The sequence below is a fragment of the Myotis brandtii genome, unplaced genomic scaffold (genome assembly GCF_000412655.1).
Source record: "Myotis brandtii unplaced genomic scaffold, ASM41265v1 scaffold604, whole genome shotgun sequence".
NCBI lineage: Eukaryota > Metazoa > Chordata > Mammalia > Chiroptera > Vespertilionidae > Myotis > Myotis brandtii.
Genome location: NW_005370286.1, coordinates 1,970,152 through 1,994,887, shown reverse-complemented (window position 1 = coordinate 1,994,887; position 24,736 = coordinate 1,970,152). Strand labels below are relative to the sequence as shown.

Sequence of the window (24,736 nt, the reverse complement as noted above, 5' to 3'; positions counted from 1 at the left end):
GGGGGCATTCCTTAACATCTTGTGTAGACTATTGAAACTTATTATGAAGCACAGTTGTGTTAAAATTGGTTTTATGACCATAACCCTGACCACATGGAAACTCTTCTATACCCATACAATAAGAAAGCTACTTTATTCCAAACAAATACTGGTTTGTCTGGTATCTTTAGAGCCTTACTCTGTTGACGTGATTCTCAGCTAAACATTAAGTCTGTTGTAACTTTGCTAAGTATTTCCACTTGTTATTTATTAGTGGTATATTTTTGTGTGTGTGTGTGAAGTGTCAAATCTTGTGGCTATTTAAAAAATAAAATACCATTGTAATTTAAAGTGACAATGTATGAGAATTCCTTGAATAACATTTTAAGGATAAGGGTTTGATTTTTGAATGGGATTAAAGAATTTGTAAGCAAGGTAAGTTTTCTATAATATTCATTTAGTTTTCTGGTGATTCAAAAATAGGGTTAAAATCACGTTAGATTGACAACTTTAATGTCCACGTGTATATAGCAAGGGAGGAAAGGGTTTCTGAAGCCCAAGGTTCTCTCTCCTACCTGCTCACTGGAGTCTGAGGGCACAGCATCTCCTCCACACAGGGCACATGGGAAGAGCTTCAGTTCTCTGGAAGGGTTTTCCTTTCAAGGGAACTTCTCTGCCAGACCAAGCTACTTAGTACTTCTCTTTGGTAAACTACAATTCACATTGGCACAATAAACACACGGTAACTAATCTCTTGAATTTTATTCCCACAAATCCAGGTGAGGTTTCATTTCCTAAAAGTTCAAGGATGGTCTAGTCTACCAGTTATAAAAATGAAAACCAGTTAGAATACTAAATATAAACTGATTATATTAGTTTATAAAAAATAGATTTGAGTTTAGGAAAAGTTAAACTAATAATCCCATTTGCTAGGCATAATAAATTCCTTGATTTTCAAGGCTCACCCTGTTTCCTTGGTTAACAATGTCAATTTAGACCTGGGGGTGGAATTTAAGGAATCATTTAAACCATTAATGTTTCCAACTAGGTAAGTCACTGACTAAAAATAATTATGTATAACCACAGCTTAAGTGATGTTCTAACCTCTCCAAATATTCTGGGAGCCACAATTATACTATGAACAATGATGTTTTTGTTCATTTGAAAACTTGCTGTATGTGAGAACTGTAACTGGTCTGGGGAAAGCCTACTTCGTTTTATCATGGTGTTCTGGACGAGCAGATAATGTTAGTTAATCTAATAAAGTTCAAAATCTAATACAATCATCAAAGCAAGTAAATGACATTAGGAAAAGATAAAAACCTTTTTCCTAAAGAAGACATTTCTTAAAATTAAAAATTAACTATTTTACTCTCCTCATATTTAGGAAAAACAAGTTAGTAGGGTAGAATTTCCTTAAGTGAGTGCCATAAAACAGTGGTTCCCAAATGTACTGGGGTGAAATGAGAAAAATAAGGACAATGGAGTATTTTTTTAAAAAGCTACATTTATTCCACTTAAAGGACTATCTTGTTTTAAGATTGTCCTCATGAAAAAAAAAAGTAATAATACAGTGATTTCTTTCAGATAACTTGGCATCCTTGTCCATCCCAAAATTTGGGGAAATATTACTGGTCCATGAACTCAAAGTATGGGAACCACTGCCACGTTAAAGACTAGTGTTGCAGATTAACAACTGTTAAATAGAAAAAAAGCTTCTGTGGTCAAACGTTTGGGAAATCATGTGAAATTCTATAGTATCATTTCCCAAACGTGATCACAAAACACATTCAGATCCACTGTTAATTGGAAAGACGTAAAAAATCTTAAGTGAACAATTCCTGAATGGAATTGCAACTATTTTCATATGAACAAAGTCTGGCCTATAACTTAGCTTCAGCTAAGGAAATGGTATAAGCAGCAATGTTATCAATATTAAACTTTTAATATCAAATACAGTTTTGTACATTACTAATTTATATAATTATAAAACAAACTCGAAAAGCTCCATAAAATCAGTAAGGTAAAAGTCCTTACTGAATATTATATAAACTTCAGATGTTACCAGGCTTGATTTCAGGAAAAGTCCTTGGTTTTTAATACAAAGTATCTACAAAACAATGGTATAAATGATACTTGCATTTTACAAGAATGTGGCTGTAATTTGCCCATTACTCTTCGATAGGTATCAGATGTTTAAAGTTCATTTCCATTCACACACTTCTGCTGTTGAAGCCTAGTTCTTCTCAAAGACTCAAGCTGCTTTGCTCTTAGCCATCGTTCTCTTGACAGTGTTGTCTGACCAGCACTGAGAGACAGAAACCTGGTTTGAGATAAGAAACAAATTTAAGTCTAGACCTAGGAATACTAGTTTAGGAACAAGACCTGTGGCAGGGCCACAAAGAGGTCAAGAACCAAGTTCGATGTCTACAAAGGAATCCTTTAAGTCAAATTTGGGAGATGACTCACTTTGAGAAGCATGCCTGGTTCCACTGAAGTGATCACCGGCCAAATGCAATTTCACTTCAATGAGCCACTTCACAAGGGTTTTTAAAAGGAAAAAGTTCATTTCTATAAACTAGGGGCTTTATTCATAGCTTACGTTAAGCAATTATGGACATGTCCTACTCACCGAGCGACAATGAGCAGCTGGTGGAGATCGTCAGCAGTGATGCTCTGAGGGTCATTCTTGCGCATTTCCACAAAGTCATCTTCAACTGCCTTTATCAAAAGAGGAAATGACATTTGCATTTAATAGGGAAAAGAAAACTAACATGGTCCCTTGACTGATGTAAAAATGAAGTCAGCCCTGCTTTTTAGAAAAATTAGATAACATGGATGAAATGATTGAGAACCAAACAATACATATAAATAATGTTACCGATGAAAGTATTCCAAACAAAATAAGATCAGGCAAACATGCCTGTAAACAGGGAAGATGATGTCAGTAAAAATGGCAGAACAAGGACCTCAGAAAATTCCATTAAAGGGAATAAGAACTCTAGTAAAAATGGTCAAAATCAGCTTCATCAAAGCTCTGGAAATTAACCAGAGGCTTGCAGCAATCTGAGGAGCATTACTCAAGAAAGGCAGTAAGAACACTGAGCTTTGAGAAATTTTAACGTGCTCTGTTCCCCACCCTCACCCCACCTAGGCAGCCCTGAGAATGTCCCGCCTGGCAACCACTGAAGAGGTAGTGGGGCTTGAGGTCTCCCAAAGCACCATTCAGGAATTATCATTTGGTGGTTCCCTGGAAGAACCCATCTGTAAGGTTGTCTTTAACCTGACATGGGGCTTGCCCAGTGTGAACAGCCTCTTCTCCCAAGGCATTTTAAAAAAATCAGAAGCAATTATTGAACATCTTGGCTGCCTCGGGCACTGGCTAGCCAAATTCCTTAAAAGGAAAAACAGGGAATGAGATGTCCATATGTGTGTGCGCGTGCGCGATAGCTATATAAATCAATTCCTAAGGATTTAGAAGGTCACATGCTTGCACAGGTCTGTGTGCATGCTCAGATCTGAGCAGGCCCTAAGCTCTCACCTCGGAATAACCTTGAGTCTCTATGCAAGCAGAAAATGAAGGAAGGATAGAGCAGTTGTAATCTGCATGGCTGAGTGTTGAAGGCTTGCCCCAACATGGATACAGGACTTAGATTGGGAGACATATTGCTAATAGGCATCTAGGGAAATTAAATTTCTACCCATTCATTGAGTGACCACTGAGTTAAGAGGGCAGACTTCAGTGCCCACATACAACCAAACTATAGGATTCAGAAAGTCATTATAGAACAACAAACCCTAGAGAGGGAGGGAATCTGTCAGCAGAGTTGTCACATTATATTATTTAAAACTAGAGGCTCAGTGCACCAATTTGTGCATGGGTGGGGTCGGGCCGGCTGGGGGGAGGGGCCGCAGGAGGTTGGCTGGCAGGCCACAGTGTCATAGCAACCGGTCATTCTGGTCACTTGGCTTTTATACATACAGATATCTGGTTTTCAACACAAAAATTAGGAGACATACAAAGAAATAAGAATGTACAACCTCATTCATTGGACAAAAAGTTAATAGAAATTGTCCTTGAAGAAACTCAAATACTGGACTTACTAGACAAAAACTTGAAACCAGCCATTTTAAATATATTCAAAGAACTACAGGAAACCACATATAAATAAGGGAAAACATGAGAATGATGTCTTGCTAAATAGAAAATATCAATAGAAATTACTTTGAAAACAGAGCCAGCCCTAGCCAGTTTGGCTCAGTGGATAGAGCACTGACGACCTGTGGACCAAAGAGTCCCGGATTCGAATCTAGTCAAGGGCACATACTTTGGTTGCAGGCTCCTCCCCAGCCTGGGCCCTGGTCAGGTGCGTGCAGGAGGCAACTAATCGACGTGTTTCTCTCACATTGATATTTCTCTGTCTTTCCCTCTCTCTAAAAATCAATGGAAAACAGCCTCAGGTGAGGAACAAATAGAGCCCAGCCAGTGTTGCTCAGTGGTTGTGCATTGACCTATGAATCAGGACATCATGGTTTGATTCCTGGTCAGGTCACATGCCCGGATTGTGGGCACAATCTCCAGTGAGGGGGCGTGCAGGAGGCAGCCATTCAATGATTCTCTCTCATCACTGATGTTTCTGTTTTTCCCTTCCCCTCCCTCTCTGAAATCAATAAAAAATATTTTTTAAAAAAGCAAATAGAAATTCTGAAGTTGAAAAATATTAACAAATCAAAAATTAGCTAGAAAGGCAACAGCAAATTTGAGCAGGCAGAAAAAGACTCAGCAAACTTGAAGTTAGGACAACTGAGATTGTCCAGTCTGTGGAACGGCAAGCAAAAAGAATGAGGAAATATGAACAGAGCCTGAGGCTTGTAGGCCACCGTTAAGGGTGCCAACACTTACACAGGGGAGTGCCAGAGGGAAGGGGGAAGAAAGTAACTTAAAGAAACAATGGTCTCATAACTTACCAAATTTCTTGAAAACTTTCCCAAAATGTGCATTAATCTGCACATCCAAGATGCTCAACTCCAAGTGAGAAAACTCAGAGATTCCCACCTAGACACACCACAGTTAAAATGTCAAAAGCCAGAGAGAGAAACTTGAAAGAACAAGAGAAAAATGACTCGTGTACAGCGGGTCCTCTCATCAGAAATGATGAAGGCCACAAGACAGTGGGAGGACATATTGCTTTTTATCTGATTTTATTTTTTAAAAAATATTTTGTTATTGATTTCAGAGAGGAAGGGAAAGGAAGAGAGAGATAGAAACAGCAGTGATGAGAGGGAATCATTGATTGGCTGCCTCCTGCATGTTGGACTGAGCCCACAACCCAGGCATATGCCCTTGACCAGAATCGAACCTGGGAACCTTTGGTCAGCAGGCCGACGCTCTGTCCACTGAGCCAAACCAGCTAAGGCGACATATTGCTTTTTAAATAACCCAAAAGGGTTGAGAGAAAGTCTACAAATCAAGAATTCTACATCCAGCAAAAACTAGTCTTCAAAAATGGAAGAGAAATAAAGACATTTCCAGATAAGCAAAAAAACGTAGAGAGAATTTGTCATGAGCTGATCTGCCCTACAAGGAATATTGAGAGATTCTTCAAGCTGAAATAAAACAACATTGCAAAGTAACTCGAAGGCACATAAAGATCACTGGTAAAGGGAACTATACAAATAAATATAGAAGGCGGTATAACTGACTTTTCTTTTGTAACTTTTCCCTCTGATTAAAAGACAACTGTATAGACCAATAATTATGAACGTCGATGGGCATAGAGTGTATACAGATGTAATCTGTATGATAATAAAGCACAAAGGGAGAAAATGAAATTGTAAGGGAACAAAGTTTCTGTGTACTACTGTGATTAAATTGGCATTAATCCCCAAATGATGGTTACAGTTAAGAGTTAAGATGTTAATTGTAGCCCCCAAGACAACTAAGAAAAAAAATTATAAAAGACATAGAAATTAAAATTGTATACAAGAAATATCTAGCCCTAACCGGTTTGGCTCAGTGGATAGAGCGTCAGCCTGCGGACTCAAGGGTCCCAGGTTCGATTCCAGTCAAGGGCATGTACCTTGGTTGCGAGCACATCCCCAGTAGGCAGTGTGCAGGAGGCAGCTGATCGATGTTTCTAACTCTCTATCCCTCTCCCTTCCTGTCTGTAAAATATCAATAAAAAATATTTTTTTAAAAAAAGAAATATCTATTTCAAACACAAGACAATAACAGAGAAAGAGACAAACAAAAAAGACATAAGACATAGAAAACAAATGGCAAAATTACCTTATCAGTAAATACAATAAATGTAAATTGATTAAATACTTTCATTCAACACAGGGAAATCCTTTATCTTATCCCAAACATACCTTGGTTATTTCATCAGATATGCTATAATCCAGGAACCTCAAAAGGGTCAGGTAAATGCGAAACTTGTTTAGCACAGAAGGCAGCACGGCTGAGAGAAGGCTGTTCATGTACTCCTCCATGTTTGGGGGAATTAGCTGTGGCTGTAGGTGGATCTGGCAATCTGCCTAAAAAGAGAAATAGTACACAGTATTTTCCAAGTTCTTAAATTAATCTAAAATTTCAGAAGAATAGATGCATCATCTCTACCAGGCCCTAAGAGAATTAAAACTACTATTTATTATTGGGGGGAGGTCACTTTACACATTAATTTACATACACAATCTCTACCTCAACAGTAATTACAAAAGTTGGCCTTTTCTTGGTTACTTATGTTTCCTCACCAGTATCAGCAAACACGTAAGGTAGCACCAGTGTGTGAAAAGCAGCTAATTAAAATGTTTTAGATGTTTTCTTAACCAGAGAATATGTAATCTGTATCTTAATCACACTTTCCCACGGAAAACTTACCAAGGGCCATTTCATCCTCATTCACAGGTAGTTGTCTCATACATCACAAGTGAACATATGTGATTTATGATACACAGAAACTTTGATGCCTTTTGAATAGCATATTTCCCATCAGTAAGAGCTGTCAGTCACACTGATGATTTACCAGAGAATTTCACCATCAAGCAAAAAATAATCATCATCAGATGGATTAGGAACACTTTAAAAGGAACTCTAAAATACTTCGCACATAAGATTGGCAGAAATCAATGGGACAGAGGCAGCAAGAACAAAGGTGTGGATATTAATCAGGCAAGTTACTGACAGCTTCTACTTTCTATACCTAGATGTGGGAGTTACTACCCCAACAGCTTTTTTTGCTTATCTTGTGATTTGCTGATAACTGATTCTTCGTAGATCTAAGAGTTTCATTCCAAGGCAGAAACAAAATAATCAATTCCCTTATTAATAATCAGCAGCTACAATTCTGAAGTAATATGCAGTAACCAAGAGACAAAGAATATATGAATATCTTTCCAATATAACCTCCCTCCATTTAAGAATAACTCATCGTACAGGTAGGAGTGATCTCCCCTCCGAAGTAATCAAAACATTAATATTGCAGGGGAATTCCATTTGGTGGTAACTGAAATCATAATCCACCTTCTGCCAAGTTATTAGGTTGCTCAGGGCCGTCACATTATGAACACCTAGAAAAGCAGGAAAATAATTTTTCAGTCATTTGATTTTAATCACCTAAACAAATTAGTTTTGCTGACACTGATTATAAGACACGAGGTTTCTTCTACTGCTTTAAAAGAGTATATAAAGCACTGTCCAATTTACTAAGCTAAGTGTTCATTAGGTAATACTTCCCACATGGTATCTGATACCTAACATCTGGTATGCAATTAGGCAAAAAATAGGTTCCCAAATAAGTATGATTACTTTCTAGGTGGTGTGTTCAAGAAGGCTAAAATAATACGGTAGAACTAAAATTATATTTATCCACAGGGATAAGGTTACAGAATTTTACTGATTTGCTACCATCCACTTTTGCCATATGTGTACCCAGTCAACATTGTTTTTAATTCTCTTTTCCTCTTGAACTTATCACCAGCATCATGTCATTTGAGCACAGGTAAAGCTATCTGCTTCCTTATAATTTTATTTTTAAAAAGATATTTCTTGCCCTAACCGGTTTGGCTCAGTGGATGGAGCATCAGCCTGCGGACTCAAGGGTCCCAGGTTTGATTCCGGTCAAGGGCATGTACCTTGGTTGCGGGCTCATCCCCAGTAGGGAGTGTGCAGGAGGCAGCTGATAGATGTTTCTCTCTCATTGATGTTTCTAACTCTCTATCCCTCTCCCTTCCTCTCTGTAAAAAATCAATAAAATATTTATTTTTTTAAAAAGACATTATTTTATGTTGATTTTTAGAGAGAGAGGAAGGGAGAGGGGTAAATAGAAACATCGATGAGAGAGGGACATCATTAATTGGCTGCCTCCTGTCCGCCTGCTACTGGAGATCGAGCCCACAACCTGGGCATGTGCCCTGGCGGGGGATCAAACCAGTGACCTCTTGGTTCCTGGGTTGAAGCTCAACCACTGCAAAGACATTATTTTATGTTGATTTTTAGAGAGAGAGGAAGGGAGAGGGGTAAATAGAAACATCGATGAGAGAGGGACATCATTAATTGGCTGCCTCCTGTCCGCCTGCTACTGGAGATCGAGCCCACAACCTGGGCATGTGCCCTGGCGGGGGATCAAACCAATGACCTCTTGGTTCCTGGGTCGAAGCTCAACCACTGCCCCACACCAGCCGGGCCCTTGTAATTTTATAATGCTCCATAACTGGGCTCAGTGCAAACCATATGATCTACTAAGCTTTTTATTTTTTCAGAGATGCTTTGAAATAAACATTTTAAACTTCATATTGGGCAGTAAAAATGTTTTATTACATCTTTTCTACACTTTTTTTAAAGATAATATATGACTAAAGGCAAAACCTCTTTTTATCTTTAAAGCTATTCACTTAATGTTCTATCATTGTTAATTTGGTCTAAACTGTAAATTTTCATATAACAACATATAGTGGATGTACACAATTTATACTTATACTATATGCTTTAAATTCATATGGCAAGCCTTTACTTTAAATATTTCTGAGATGTCAATTTGTTTAGTTATTCTTTTAAGAAGTCATTACCAGATCTGGCTTTGACAGGAGGTTACAAATGGAAGGGAAACACCCACGTACGTACCTGGGGTGTCAAGCTGGCCTTGCTCCAGGAGAGTTTCATCGATTACAAGGGAAGTGTTGCTGGGTAGCTGGAGGAGCCCACTGACCAAGCGATTGGCTGTATAGTCTTTGTGGGGAATGAATTTCAAATGGTTCATGTTCTCTATAGTCATCTGCAGACGAAAAGACTGCAAAGAGAAATTTTTTAATGAGCAAGGAACTAAGTTTCCTGTTTTAAGAAAACATATATTTGGAGTTAAACACCGTGTTTATATGGAAAGAACCTATCAACTCCCAAGAGGAATCTCATGTTTTCTTGAGCCCTTTTAAGCAAAAACGATTATCTACATCCTAAAAAATAATTTCACTGACTCTGAGCTGCTTTACTCTCAACTGTCTTGCTCAGTATTCTTAAAGATTCTTATTTTACCAGAGAACTAAAAACAAATATCCAGCAGCTTAAGTGCACAGGGCAACAAAATAGAAAATAAAATGTTTATTTACTCATCAAGATAGGGAGAGAAAAGCCTAGTTTCCCTCTATGCTCCCTGAATTTAAACCACATTCATTCATATCCTACAGATTCTTGAATAAACTGTTTCAAGAAAAACCAAGGAGCAGAGCACACTGAGCTGTGCTGGGCGCTGGGTCTCATTACTCGCTCCACCCGGCTGCACCCGCCTCCTCACCCATCTCCCAGAGCCCACCGCCCTCTGCACCCGCCTCCTCACCCATCTCCCAGAGCCCAGCGCCCCAGCGCCCTCTGCACCTGCCTCCTCACCCATCTCCCAGAGCCCACCGCCCCAGCGCCCTCTGCACCCGCTCTTCACTCCTATCTGCTCTCTGTCTCCCTCCCTAAACGGCAGTGTTGGGGGGGGGGTGCGGGAGAAGGATGTCGAGGAAGAGATAAGGTATATTTTCAAAATGGAGAGACTTTTGTACTTTGGCTTCGTTGACGTCAAAGAAAATGAGGGAGGGAGGCCACATTATAGACACAAGCAAACCACCGCTAAGAGCAGCATCTTGTCCAAACAAAAGATGGCTGTGAGCCCAAAGATGGCCCTGCGCCACATGAGCAGGTTACTCACTCGGCCTGTTGTGAACAAGATATTAAAGAGGCAGGTGTTCAGAGGCACACAAAGGATACCAAATTCCACAAGCACGTGGCCTCAACTGAGAGTACAATTCTGAGCGAGTAACTGCAATTGGGCTCATTGTTACATTTACAGAAATTGCTGCTAAGGCAACAAAAGTGAATGTTTAGAGGCGAGTACATTTTAAGTTATAGAGTCCGGCAGGCCTTGCTTCCTTGTAAAGACACCTACTAAAACCTCAAAGATAAATATTTGGGCTGAATGAAAGACATTTAGATGGATTTTTCAAGTGTGCTCAGATCTGTAATATGTATTTATAATGATCTTACTGCTGGAACAAGATGTTGAATAATTCGATACAAGTGTTCTGTGAAGGTACTATTCCGTGGGCAACCACTCAAGTTAACCGTAAATTTTCCTAGTGGAAGAACGTCTCTTCTTGTATATCTAGAAAAAAAAAAGATATTAACCAATAAGATACTCAGGTGATTTCCATCAAAAAGCAAACATGGGAAAATTAGCTTAATAGTATCACGAAAGATAGATTACTCTGAAATTATTTTATTTATCAGAATAACAGCAGTAAAAATAACAGCCAATACTTACATGAGTGCTGATTATGTGCCAGGGACTGTTCTGAGTGCTTAAATGCTTTCTCATTTAATCCTCTCATTTAAACACTCTGAAGTAGGTACTATTACCTTTGTTTTACAGATGAGAAAGTTTAGGTAATATGACCGAGTTTACATAGCCAGGAAGTAGAAGAGCTAGGATTTGAACACAGGTGTTTGGTTCCAGAGTCTGTGCTTGCAACCATTACATATCACTGTGTCAAATTCTATTCGAGCAAAGACTTACAGCACAGAGATGTTTACTGTGGTATAGTTCAAAATAGAGAAAAAATAGGAAAACCTAGCATTTAGGGAAACAGTACAACTGTCTACAATGAAATATTGTACAGCCATTAAAAAGTTCATCAAGAATAAATGGCCCTGGCTGATTTTGCTCAAGTGGTTAAGAGCATTGTCAGCACATAGACTGAAGGATCAAGGGTTTGATTCCCAGTCCAGGGCACATGCCTGAGTTGCAGGTTCAATCCCCAGCCCAAGTCGGGATGGGTGCAGGAGGCAACCAATCGATGTGTCTCTCTCACATCAACATTTCTCTCCCTCCCTTCTTCCCTCCCTCCCTGCCTTCCACTCTCTCTAAAAAAATCAATGAAAAAAAAATCCTCAAAAAAAAGTATTATGACGGGATAATGTTTAATAGATATTAAATGATAAGAGCAAGGTATGGATCTGTGTTTAGATTACAACTGAGTTCTATGCAGAAATGTATATAAATGTAAACAAAAATAATGACAAGAACGTGTACCAAAATGTGTTAATAACTGAGATGATCTCTAAATGGTGAGATTATAGATTATTTCTATTTTCCTCTTTATGCTCTTGGAACTGGTTGAAGGCACACATACTACTTTTTTTCCCCCACACATATTACTTTTGAAACCAGAAAACAAAGAACTATAGTGACGTGAAAGCAAGGGGTGCTCACATCCACAACTAAGTTAGATGTGCACACAACAGACCTCGTTGACTGTTAGAGAATAACGAATACAAAAAGGATAAAACAGTTCATTTTACTCATCAGCCATGTCCTTTATCTGATACTAAAGTCCCAATGCATGAAATTCGTGCAAGGAGCTCAGCCCTCGCAGCCTCGTCTGGAAGGTTGTCCAGACGGTCATTCTACTGTTCAGTCTAATTAGCATATTAGCTCTTTATTACATAGGATCGGCTCTTAAATGGAAAGAGAACATCAAAATGCTCAATGTGAAACTGAGAAGAGGTGGAAAAAGGACTTTGTCGTTAATTTGGTGTAACACTCATTACCCTGAACAAATAAAAATGACTTGATGATGAAATCCTCAGAAACCTCCCTGCTCTTCCCCCCTTTTAACAAAGCACCAACTCTCGCAATCCCCACCAGGAATATAGCACTTACACCGTAGAGATGAGATGTAGTATAAGGTATTCAGCAGCCAAACTATCTCCCAAAAGGGCATGTGTGAGAAACCCAAGCAATTCTGCTCTGACTGGAGACAATTCGGACATGAAGCTTGAAACAACTGGAGAAGGAAAGGAGACCAGATTCAGAATAAACATACCAGTTCCTCTCGAGTGTTTTAGGTTAAAAGGTAACTGCGGAACAAACCCACTACAAGTCAGTATACGTGTCAAGACTTTAACGAAGAGAATTAATTAACCTAAAGGACAACGGGGCAAAGAAACAGTGGCCATTCGAGGAACAAGACCCTGCTGACTCAGTTCCCCACGAGCACACGTCACACGTAGCTCCCGACACACGGGGACATCTCGGGGTCACTTACACTTACAGGTTTTGCTCTCCTCTTTGTTAAGGGAGGCCGGCAACAGTGGGTTGATGTGTTGCAACTTCTGGGCTAAAACCACATGAATTCTTGGCACTAGTGAAGCAGGAGGACTGTGCACTCTCTGTTCTTCGGCTGTGTCTGTGCATTCCATCGGATCCAGGAGTGACGCGGCGTCCCTGCGGAGAGGGACAGCACTTCAACTCACAGATACGCCCGTTACAGAGATGTAACAATAATGTACATCTCTGAAAAAAATGAGAATTCAAGCCAAGAACAAGTTCTACCTGTGGATCTTAAAAAACCAGAACATGGCTCCCCTTTGTCACCTCCCGGATCTCAGGCGGGATGGATCATGTGATGATACACGTACTCATTCCTTTCTTCAAGCCGAGCAATGTTTGTGCTCTGTGTGCTGTCACCTGACTCAACGGGATACAGTCTGGCTACTCACTAGGTCATTTCAAAACAGACTCTTTCTGGAGCTACCAGCTGGAACGTCAAATGTCACAGAGGGTCTCAAAAACCTGGGTCTTTTTCTCAAAAGCCATCAGGTATCTATTATTCAGTGTGCGGAAAATTTATTCTTCTCTATCCTGCTAATTATTAGTTATCCGCCCCCCACAAAAAAAGAACAAAAGACTCACCTTTCATCATTGTTCAGTATACTTAGCACAGGATCCACAGAGAGGATGCCATACAACTCAAGAACATCATTTACTTTGAAACAATCCCCATCTTCATAGACCTAATAAGAGGCCACATGACATTGTGTTGTTAGGACTAAATAACACCAACGAAGTGTAAGATATCAGTCTTGATATAAAGTAATAATATCATAGAACTTTAGAGAGAGTGGAACAACTCTTTTGTTTCATAAATTGAGACCAAGGGAGGTCAAGTGCTTGCCTGAAGTCATTCTTCTAGTTAGCAAATAAGTGAAGTAAAAGGGGGAACCCTGATCCCCGACCAACGTATCTTCAATATAGCACACTACAAAGGAGAGGCTTCCCCGCAAGGATGATCTCTATATATAAAAGCCTAATATGCTAATTGTCCCTCCAACCGTCCGATCATTCAAACAGTCGCTATGATGTGCACTGACCACCAGGGGGCAGATGCTCTGACCAGTAGGTTAGCTTGCTGCTGGGGTCCTGCTGATCAGGACTGAGCGAGACAGGTCGGACACGCCCTGGAGCCCTTCTGTGGTCCCTCCCCGGCTGGCCAACCTCCCGCATCCCTTCCCGGCCCCGATCGTGCACGGGTGGGGTCCCTTGGCCTGGCCTGTGCCCTCTCGCAATTCGAGACCCTTGGGGGATGTTGGAGAGCCAGTTGTGGCCCGATCCCTGCAGGCCAGGCCGAGGGACACCACTGGTGCACGAATTCATGCACTGGGCCTCTAGTTTCCAACTAAAACCAGAAACATGCACAATCTTAAAATCTACCGCCCGTACCCAAAGAAGGGGAAACAAAACACAGGATTAAGAGGTTAACAAAAAACTTAGATTGGCCATGAGGTCTTTCACTATAAAAAAACCAACTTTCAAAGTTGTACGCCATGATGGTCTTTAATAACTATCAAAGCCCCCTTGGTGACACTCGATATAAGTATGGCAGGAAAAATACTGGGATTCTGGTCCTCGTGTTACATACGTGTCATTAAAGTTAAAACCACAACAAATAAAAATGGATTCTCATCGATCAATTCTGAAACATATATCACTTGTTCACTTATCAGGATTAAAAAGGGGATAAGCAAGATACGGGAGCTATTAAAATTTTTTTCATCTATTTTAAATGCAAATGAGAAATGGATTTTGGTAAGAGAAGAATGGTGAAAATAGTATTAGAAAGTTAAAAACAATATAGGAAGGGAATAGACATGAATTAAAATATTGTTCCACTTCTGACAAATACTTTTTAAAAAAAATATTCTTATTGATTTTAGAGAGACGGAAAAGGAGATAGAGATAGAAACATAGATGAGAGAGAAACATCAATCAGCTGCCTCCTGCACACCCCCTATTGGGAATTGAGCCCGCAACCTGGGCATGTGCCCACCTCTTGGTTCACGGGTCAATACTCAACCGAGCCACCTTGGCCAAAATGAAATATTCTTTAAGAATGCTATGGTAGACAGAAAAATGGACCTCCCAAAGATGTCCCCCCGAATCCCTAAAGTCTGTGAATATGTTATTTTTAAAAGCAGAAGTGACTTGCATAAATTAAGGAACTGGAGATGGGGAAATTACCCTGGATTATCTGGGTGGACCTAATTTGATAACACTGTGCCTTAAAGTTGGAGAATCTTTCCTACCTACGGTCAGATGTGACTATGAAAAAATGGTCAGCCCTAGCTGGTTTGGCTCAGTGGATAGAACTTTGGCCTGCAGTCCGAAGTGTCCCGAGTTCGATTTTGATAAAGGGCACAGACCTTGGTTGCAGGGTCCTCCCCGGCCTGGGCTCTGGTCGGGACTTGTGCAGGAGGCACCAATCGATGTGTTTCTCTCACATCGATAGATATTTCTCTCTTCCACTCTCTCGAAAAATCAATGGAAAAATATCCTCAGGTATTATAAAAAAGGAAAATGGTCAGAGAGATGCACTGTTGCTGGCTATGAAGATGGAGGAGGGGACCACAAACCCAGAAGGTGGGCATCTGTAGAAACAGTAACAGGAAAAATACAAACAAACAAACGAACAAACAAAAACAGATCCTCCGGAAAGAAACGCAGCCCCACTGACACGGGATTTCCCCCAGGAAGGTCCATGTCGGACTTCTCATCTAAAAGCCTGGGTACATTTGTATTCTTTTAAGCCACCAAGTTTGCAATAGGAAACTAACACAAACACTAAGAATTTTCCATTTTAATTTCCGAGACACAGAACACGTCTATGTCAATGTCCGGTCTGTGAAAGGTTTACCTTCACAAGGCACGCAGGGCCCTTCTCTCCTGGCAGTGGGAAGTTCAGGTCAAAAGGAGAAGAGAGGTTCAAGGAGCTCAGCTGTGGTCTAGTAGAAGCTTCAGTTTCTAGACGTTTTGGCTCGCCACACCCCTGAAGACCGCCAACACTCCCTAGGACAAAGGGAAGCGAGCATTGCACTCACGTCATTTCTAGGGCCTTCTGCAGATAAAGAACCTTCCCTCAGGAGCATTTCAAGTTTGATATAAAGGATGCTTCTGAGCTCACAAACTTGTTACTGTTCTTAAGGAAATAACACATACTAGCAAAGCCCTTTCTCTGACTTATAAAGAAAACACAGATTATGATGATCTGGAAAATTGAGTCATTGTTTCTCCTACAATAAAATGGCAACAAACTCCCCCCATCAAATTTCAGTATAAGTATTTTTAAAAGTTAATATTTAATATGGTTTCTTTGACATCTCTGACCTAAGGCATATATGGCCTACTGACAACAGAACCACCCTGGTAGAACAGTTTCCTACTTCTAAGCAGAATAAAACCATATAGCAATAAATTCACTTACCAAGCATTTATTAACATCCACTATGTACCAGGAATCATACTAGTGATTGGGGATACAAAGATGATTAAAAGAGAGCCTCTAGCCCTGAAATAATCAGTTTAGGGCTGATAACTAATTAGAATCAATATATAGCCTGCCATACCACAGGATACTGCTCGGCAATAAAAAGAAATAAACTGCTGACACACACAACTTGGATGGATCTCAAGGGAATGTTGCTGAATGAAAACTGTTGATCACAGAGTTTACATACTGTAAGATTCTATTTATATAACACTAGAGGCCTGATGCATGAAATTCATGCAAGGGTAGGCCCTCACAGCCCCGGCTTTGTCCAGAAGGTCGTCCAGACGGTTGTTCTGCTGTTTGGTCTAATTAGCATATTAGCTTTTTATTATATGGGATTCTTGAAATGACAAAATTACAGAGATGAAGAATAGATTAGTGGTTGCCAGGGGCTAAGGACTTGGGGAGGGAGAGCAGAGGCAGGAGAGAGATGGGCATGCTTATAAAAGGGCAATATGAGAAGTCAAGTAACGACTTGCTCCATATCTTAACTATAGTAGTGGGCACACGAATCTACACGTGTGATAAATTGCAAAGAACTAAATACGCACACACAGATGCCTGTAAAGAATGTGAATTCTGAACAAGGTCAATGGATTGTTTCAATGCCCACTTTCTGGTCATGATATTCTACAGTAATTACACAAGGTGTCACCACTGGGGAAAATTGGGTCAAGGGTATACAAGATCTCTGTGTTATTTCTTACAACTGCTTGTGAATCCACTCTTACCTCAGAAAAAGTTTAAAACTATTTATAACCTGAAAGACTGCCTAGAAACCAACAAGTTAAACTTTACATAAATAATGTACTCAAATAAAAAATTAAAAGCCCAGCAGTATGGCATTCAAACAATCAGACAAGAAATAGGAGAATCAATTGCTTAAATGATAAGAATTACCAAAGATCTGGATTTTATCATTTATTGTTATGATACACCACTAATTTCAATAAACATTTGGGGTAGGTGGAGAAAAAGAGCACTACATTTATATATATTTACTGTAAAACATTCCAATTTTAAAGATATTAAAATATTCCTTAGCATTAAGGAAAGACAGTAACATGAACTTATCCTATATAATAAAAAGGTAATATGCAAACTGACCGAAGGGCAGAACAACCAGTCGCTATGATGTGCACTGACCACCAGGGGGCAGACACTCAATGCAGGAGTTGCTCACTGGAGATCAGTGCGTTTCCATAGGTGGAGCACTGCTCAGCCAGAAGCCGGGCTCACAGCTGGCAAGTGCAGCAGCAGTGGCGGGAGCCTCTCCTGCTTCTGAGGCAGTGCTAAGGATGTCTGACTGCTCCTATGGGGAGCGGGCCTAAGCTGTCAGTCTGACATCCCCCGTGGGCTCCCAGACTGTGAGAGGGTGCAGGCCAGGCTGAGGGACACCCCGCCCCCCGAAGTGCAATTTCGTGCACTGGGCCTCTAGTAAAATAGAATAATATATGGTTAAATGAAATTCTTTAGTGATTTTTTGTTTACCACTGATTCATATTTGCCCTCTCGACCCAATCTGACAGAGATCAATTAACTAAATTTGTTTTACCTCCTCTCTAACATGTCCTCTAATTAAAGGTGAAGAAAAATAACTGAATATAAAAAGAGAAAAAAAGACAAACTTATCTACCTGGCATAATAAAGAAATTCACCATGCATAAAAACTGTTATTGGTGAAATCAATAATGATATACCAATTCCGAAATTCTCTCTTGCTTTGAGAAAATTTTCAACTTTTTGTCTCCTTGTTCTAATCAGAATAAGTTGTGTTTTAAGAAGCCACTACAAACATATGTAAACAGATCAGAACTGTGACCATTCTAAGGGCTATCTTCTTTAGAGTTTAGGAATGTATCACAATTTCCTGACATTTTCAGTCTTACTAAATTAAAAGCACCACTATTCTGAAAGAAAAGAAGAATGTTTTCAGATATAAATAAATCATTTTTAGGATAAACCACTCTGTTTCCGTAGTAGTTGAGCTGAGATAAAAATGAAATAAAGAGAAAAGACCCCTTTCAGCTAACCACTTGAGACCCTTAAAAACTGACAGCAGAGCAGCCACTTCTCCCTACGGGATGCCTAACTGCAGCCTGACCAGGGTACTGTAAAAACGCACAGAACCATCTACAAGTCTGATAACCATTAAAGCTAGGTTGTCAAATCATTGCCAGCTCCTACACCTAGAACTGTATTATACAACAGCTCATTCTGAAAACAACCTAATGAAAGAGAAGTCTGCAGAAAACCTGTGAGCATACACTACCTGTTTGTTTGGCACTCGCATGCTGCTCTTTCTGTTTATTAGGCTGTAGGTCCATGTCTTCATCATCTTCATAACTCCTCTTGTGACGACTGGGAGTGTAAGATGTTGAAGGACTGACTCGAGCTTGGTTTGCATTAATATAGGCGTTAAATAAAAAGTTAAGAAAAAGACCACTATGTACTGAGGAATGTCCTAAGTTATGTTAATTACATGACTAATAAAAGATTGCTAATTTGGCAATTTGCTCAAAACAAAAATGTATTTTTTTTAAAAAGGCTGGACTTCCAGAATTGGCCATGAGAGGCTAATGGATTAACTTATGCCCCCTACCTACCGTTGCTGTAAAGAACTGTAACACTGGACAAAAGACATGAAGCAGCTATTTCTCTCTTTTTTTTGTTTTGTTAATCCTCACCCAGCCGAGGACATTTTCCAATGATTTTTTTAGAGAGAGTGGAAGGGAGAGGAAAAGACAGAGAGAGAGAGAGAGAGATGTGAGAGGGACACAGCAATTGGTTGTCCCCCACACATGCCCGGACATCGAGTCTATAACCAAGGTACATGCCCTTGACTGGAATCAAAGCTGGGACCCTTCAGACTGTGGGCCCACACTCTATCCACTGAGACAAACTGGTTAGGGTCTGTTGTCAATCATTAGACAACAGGGAGCATAATGTTATGATCCTTGAATGAGTAATATACTGGGTAAACTCCACTTTATCCCCAACTCCCTCTAGGGGGCATTTTCTAAATCGCAACAAAAAAGAAGTGGAGACGCATCTCTTGCTGGGTAGAGACAACCCAGACTGGTACTATGGGGGGGAAGGAGTTTCCCTGTAGAAGACAGAAGAGGACCCAGAAATCGGTGCAGGTTCCATTTGGGTCTTTGGCTGAATATAAAACAGCGGATGCACAAGGCCAGATTCCTTGAAGTCTAGCAAAGAACAGTTGCTGGCTGGCTAGGAGCTAAGTGGAGGTTCTGGAAGTTGCACAACACTTAGAACTGGACCCTGCTGAACATTCCGGGCACTTAGGTGAGACCCAGAAATAGCACACGGCATGAGTAAGAACTATGTCCCATACAGCAAGTTACTCCAAACCCACCTTAATGAATCCCAAAACTAAGCTACGACATTCCAGAACAGGCATGAGGAAGCTATGGTGAAAAATCAGGACAGTGGTTGCAATCCTAGAAAAGGCAGAAAGAAACTTCCTGGCACTAGTTCTTCACTTTGGGGTATAAATCACTGACGTGTACTCTTAAACTCTATGCATTTCAGTGTATATCAACTGTGCCTAAAAAATATTACTAACTAGAAATTTAAATAAAAAAATAAAAATGAGATGAATAGTTTCCACAATCTCCTCTCAAAAGAACTAACATATTGTTTTCCCTTAAGAAAATTAGAATTAGTTGTAATTTAAAACTTTTTAACTTAATTATCATGGTACTCTTTTTTTCAATATATTTAAATCTACTTTAACCTTTTAACAGTATTTCACTATAGGAATGTACCAATTTTATCACTTCTCAGGGATGAATACTTAGATTGCTTTATAGGGTTTTTTCCAGTTAGCTTCACTGGGATAAAAAGACTAAGTTTTTAAAAACTCAATCTAAATTATGGTCTTTTCAATTAAAATAATCAAGGACCATAATAAGAAAGTTCAGATAAAGGATATTTCTTTTACCCACACAGATTCCCCAGGCACTGGAACACAATAGAAATTCTGTCTTTCCAAAGTGGTAGTTCGTGGAGAGTTTAAATCAACTTCTTGTTGAGGCTGTGATGTACACAAAAGTATTTTTAAAAATTAAGAAAAACAAAACAATTAACTTAGCAACCACATTTTTATGCTATTTACCATAAAACCATAATTATTTCACATTGAGTTAACTGAATTAACAAGCAGCTAACTAAATCCAAACCATCACTTTTTAAAAGAAAACTGACATAAAAATAATTTTGTGAGCAATAATCAATACATTACCTTCCCTCAATTCAAAATACACAGCACCCTATGTTACAAAATTAAATCCTTTTAATAAACAGGGTGCTTTATTTTTTTTAAAGACAAAGCATATGGTAACCCCACTATCTCTTTCATAGAAAACATATCAGAATCAGCCTATATAAAAGGAATTTAATGAAATACTCATTTCGAGGTAGCTCTGAGAGGCAATCCAAGACTCAGCTATTATTCCCTAAAAAAAGCATATTCTCTATTTCATATATGCTTAGAAAGTGTTAAAGGACCCAATATGTAACATTTAAAAACTACTTTAATAAACACATAACTTTATAGTACAAAAAATCCTCTTAAAAATAAACTAAGATGTATATTTCATTTTGTAGAGGGGAAAAAAGAGGATCCAAAAGACATCAGGTTTGAGCCTGAGATCATATGTATAAGCAGGGTTTTCTGTTTCTCTTTCCAGGCCTGACGTCCCCTTTTCCTGGGATGGTGCTTTTACGTATGAATCTTAAGCCACACGGTATGAACTATCTTTGCCTTTGGTAGTGTCACAGATGGACAGTCACATCTATTTTATTTTCCTATTCCCAGGTACTACGATGACTGAGCTATAGTAAGACTGCATTACTGTGTACCAGGAAAAGTTGTGTATTAAAATATTAGCCTCGCCCTAACCGGTTTGGCTCAGTGGATAGAGCATTGGCCTGCGGACTCAAGGGTCCCAGGTTCGATTCCAGTCAAGGGCATGTACCTTGGTTGCGGGCACATCCCCAGTAGGGGGTGTGCTGGAGGCAGCTGATTGATGTTTCTCTCTCATCGATGTTTCTAACTCTCTATTCCTCTCCCTTCCTCCTGTAAAAATCAGTAAAATATCTTTAAAAAAAAAAAAATTAGCCTCATATGAGGGGGGTTAGGGCTCCTAAATCAAAAGATGCAGTAAGCATTTAAAAGTTGATTCGTCCGACTTGGCAAACATTTTACTTATGGAAACACTCTGAAAGAAAAACGACATTGGGAGACCTGAAGGTCATCATGTGTAAGATTAAACAAATTCATCTTTCATGAGTCCATTTCTCTAAATAATTGTAGGAAGTTACATTTTTGTTTAATAAAATCTTTTCAGCAACCTTCCAAATTGGGGTTGTTGTTCTGTCCAGACTGGACCAATGAACCAGAACACTTTAATTCAATGAGGAAGAACTTGTATGAATGAATGGGCTGGGATTAGGCTTTATAAACCAATCTCTTGAGGTTTGAGTAAGCAAGAGCCAGACTCCCAGAGTGAAAAAAAGCCCTAGAAAACCTGATTTAAAAGGATGGTCTGCAAGGCAGAGAATTAGACCCAGTGGCTCCACCGAGGGCCCACCTTTCTCCTGAGGCCCTGCCCAAGCTCCTGCCTCCTCCATCCCCACCTGGGACACTTGGTTTCTTTCCCAACATTTACAATTGCTGTTTCAATGGGACCACATGAAAAACACAGGGAGAGCAAACGATGGGAGACGTTGGGGGCGGACATATCTATTTTGAAATGCTGATAATCTTTTTCTACTATTAAACTAGAAATAAATTTTAAACTGTTGCGTTATAATGCCAGGTATGTTGAACAGGTTTCTTTGTGAAATTAAATTTAATTATGCATGTTGTTCATGATCAGAAAAGCAGTTGTTTAAAATGGAGATATACTGTGTTCCATTGTAACTGCTTAATATTAAGTTTCTACCTTAAGACTGTCCCATTCACAACTATAACTGCACCAGGATTCTGCCTTCTTACCCTTCCTATCATTGATATGTAAGAGAGCACCCAGTGCTTCCTTTCATCAAAGAAGGATTAAGTCTATTAAAAACTATTTTCTTTCCAGGGAAAGAGAGCAGAACTTGATCCAACTTAATTAAGCAAGTGTTAAGCCCTCAGTTAATCTTCCACTTTCATTTTTTAAAGAAGTTATCACAACCTGTAATTTTTTTAACCAAATACATAGATACTGAGAAAAGAAACAAATTAGTTTTGTCATTTATAACATTCCACATTCTAAAAGATTTTTAGAAGACCAAAAATATAACAGAGAAAATAAGAGCAAAAGCATTCCACATGACTTCTTAGAATTTATTTATACAAAGATAAATTTAAGATAAACCAAAAGAAATAAATTCTCCTCTTAGAAAAAAATTCTTAAGAATGTTTTATAGATCTTAAAAATACATACCCCACATTCTGCTATATCTCTATATTTTCCAAAATGAAGGACCTATGACCCAAAACAAAGGATAAGAGTATTATAACAATACATCTAATTCAAAAATACCATAAAAAACACTAATTATAAACAGAAAGTTCCACGATAAAAAGCCATACATACACGTGCTTTTGTGTTTCGGTTCACCGTTTCATAAACTCCCATGTAAAACTCAGGGTCAAACATGTCCTGAATCATGCAGCGAAACTTCACAAAACTGTTAGGTTTCAAATAATGAAGAGGAACCTCATTCAATGATGGTACCTTAAAGGAAAATGAACACGGCAGTCTGTCTATAAAACAGTAAGCTCAAATACACACATAGACTTTATATCCACACCCAAACCGCAACTCAGGCACAAAACTCAGCCCCATTAGGAAGCCAATGTTCTCAATAGTCAACATAACTGCTGACAAGAGTACCTCCGAGTTCTTCCAACTTTGTGTAATGGCATTTGACTACAGTGTAAAAATAAATGCTTTTCCTTCTGAACACTGAGTAGCAGAAAGGCATTTGTTTTATTGAGTTCTTCTTTTAAGACTAGTACATGCTGCCCTGTCCGGTGAGGCTCAGTTAGTTGGAGCGTCATCGTCTGTACACCAAAGGGCTGCAGGTTCAATCCCGTCAGGGCGGCACATGACTGATGTTTCTCTCTCGCACTGATGTTTTATTCTCTCTCTCTCTTTTTTAAATATTTTTATCGGTTTCAGAAAGAAAGGGAGAGGGAGAGAGGGAGAGAGGGGGAGAGAGAGAGAGAGAGAGAGATAGAAACATCAAGGATGAGAGAAAATAATTGATCGGCTGCCTCCTGCATGCCCCCTACTGGGGATTGACCCTGCAACCCAGGCATGTGTCCTTGACTGGAATTGAACCCAGGACCCTTCAGTCAGCAGGCTGACGTTCTATCCACTGAGCCAAACCAGCCAGGGTGATGTTTTATTCTCTCTCTTTCCCCCTTCCTCTCTTTAAAAAGCAATAAAAAAAATTTTTTTTAAAGACTAGTACATGCCAATTTTTTTAAATAAATAATAATCAAAGCTCACAACTACCAATTTTTTTGTCTTAGAAAGTAACACTGTCAGTTACTGCCATCTAGAGGCCCCAATACAGAAACATTTAATTGCTTGATTTTAAATTTAAGTTGTAAAAGAGACCAAAATCTTTTAATATATATGTACTTACGGCACTTAAGGCAGAAGGCAGTACACATTAATTTATATATTTTAAAATTATATATAGATTACAACTCTACTGAGAGAAACTGGAAGTCAGCCCAACCATCTTCCCCCACAAAGAGCAACAAACTTACCCATTTAGGAGCATTATTTTCTTTCAGCTTTTCCTTAAAATATTCAATTACTTTCTTCTCCCAGTCAGGATTAACTCCATTTTGGGCTGAAAGACAAATATACTTTTCAAAGGTCAAGCTACACTACACAATAATAGGCTGTCCAGGTAAGTGGCACATTCAAGACAAGAAGCTGCCCACCGCAGGCTGGCTCTACACACCAGGGCGTGCCGCCCTCCTGCGGGTTCTCAGGGGCCAAGGACTGGCTGTGACGCCCACAGAAAGAGGGGGCACCCAGGCAAAGCAGCACCTCCAGCAGCCTTTGCACAGCGCACGGCTCTCTGAAAACACTTCTCTACAGACTGAAATGAAGAGCTGGGGTTGTTCCTGTTGTTCTGAATTTTCTATTTTGGAATAAATGTTCCAAAAGAACGCATGACTAGCACAAAGAACACCTGTATCTTTGCTTCATTTGCTTTATCATTTGCTCTCTCGCATGTACACTTTTCTGACCCATTTGAGATTAAGTTTGCACACATCACAGATTTTTACCTTTAAGTAGTTCAATGTGTTTCCTAACAATAGATCACAGTACTGTCCATCGACCTCAAGAAGTTAAAAACTGATATACTTTTTAATCAACCATCCATATTCCAATTTGTCATCTGACCCAAAATATCCTTTATTGCATTTTACCCCTTCAGTACAGGACCCTGCCTAGCATCACATATTGTTTTCAGCTACCATGTATCTTTAATCTAGAACAGTTCCTATCTTTATGGCATTCATATTTAAGAATATAGGCCTTTAAAAAATAGAATGCCCATCATTTTGGTTTTGTCT

At 39.4% G+C, this 24,736-nt stretch overlaps 1 protein-coding gene across 2 annotated transcripts; it reads right to left on the bottom strand.

Annotated features, from left to right (window-relative positions):
* Nucleotides 1-726: 726 nt before the first annotated feature.
* Nucleotides 727-24,000, bottom strand: MCMBP (minichromosome maintenance complex binding protein). Of its 2 annotated transcripts, none has more exons than XM_014550568.1 (16): nucleotides 23,915-24,000; nucleotides 22,728-22,868; nucleotides 22,575-22,616; nucleotides 20,075-20,176; nucleotides 18,392-18,536; nucleotides 15,487-15,638; nucleotides 13,209-13,309; nucleotides 12,562-12,740; nucleotides 12,177-12,300; nucleotides 10,502-10,619; nucleotides 9,101-9,266; nucleotides 7,415-7,548; nucleotides 6,352-6,516; nucleotides 5,683-5,775; nucleotides 2,612-2,700; nucleotides 727-2,302 (listed from the first exon to the last, which is right to left on the bottom strand). In XM_014550568.1, exons 2-16 carry the CDS (start codon nucleotides 22,800-22,802, stop codon nucleotides 2,176-2,178), a joined length of 1,812 nt encoding a protein of 603 aa, XP_014406054.1. In that variant the 5' UTR covers nucleotides 22,803-22,868; nucleotides 23,915-24,000; the 3' UTR covers nucleotides 727-2,175. The 2 variants fall into 2 exon arrangements, with proteins under 2 accessions (XP_014406054.1, XP_014406055.1); XM_014550569.1 differs by having other exon boundaries at nucleotides 12,568-12,740.
* Between the last annotated feature and the right edge of the window lie 736 nt (nucleotides 24,001-24,736).

Coding starts and splice junctions, on each gene's coding strand:
- MCMBP (XM_014550568.1), bottom strand. CDS start 22,802: ATGATTCAGGACATGTTTGACCCTGAGTTTTACATGGGAGTTTATGAA. Junction 10,620..12,176: donor CTACATCTCATCTCTACGGT/GTAAGTGCTATA, acceptor TTTTTTTTCTAG/ATATACAAGAAGAGACGTTC. Junction 2,303..2,611: donor CAGCTGCTCATTGTCGCTCG/GTGAGTAGGACA, acceptor ATCTCAAACCAG/GTTTCTGTCTCTCAGTGCTG.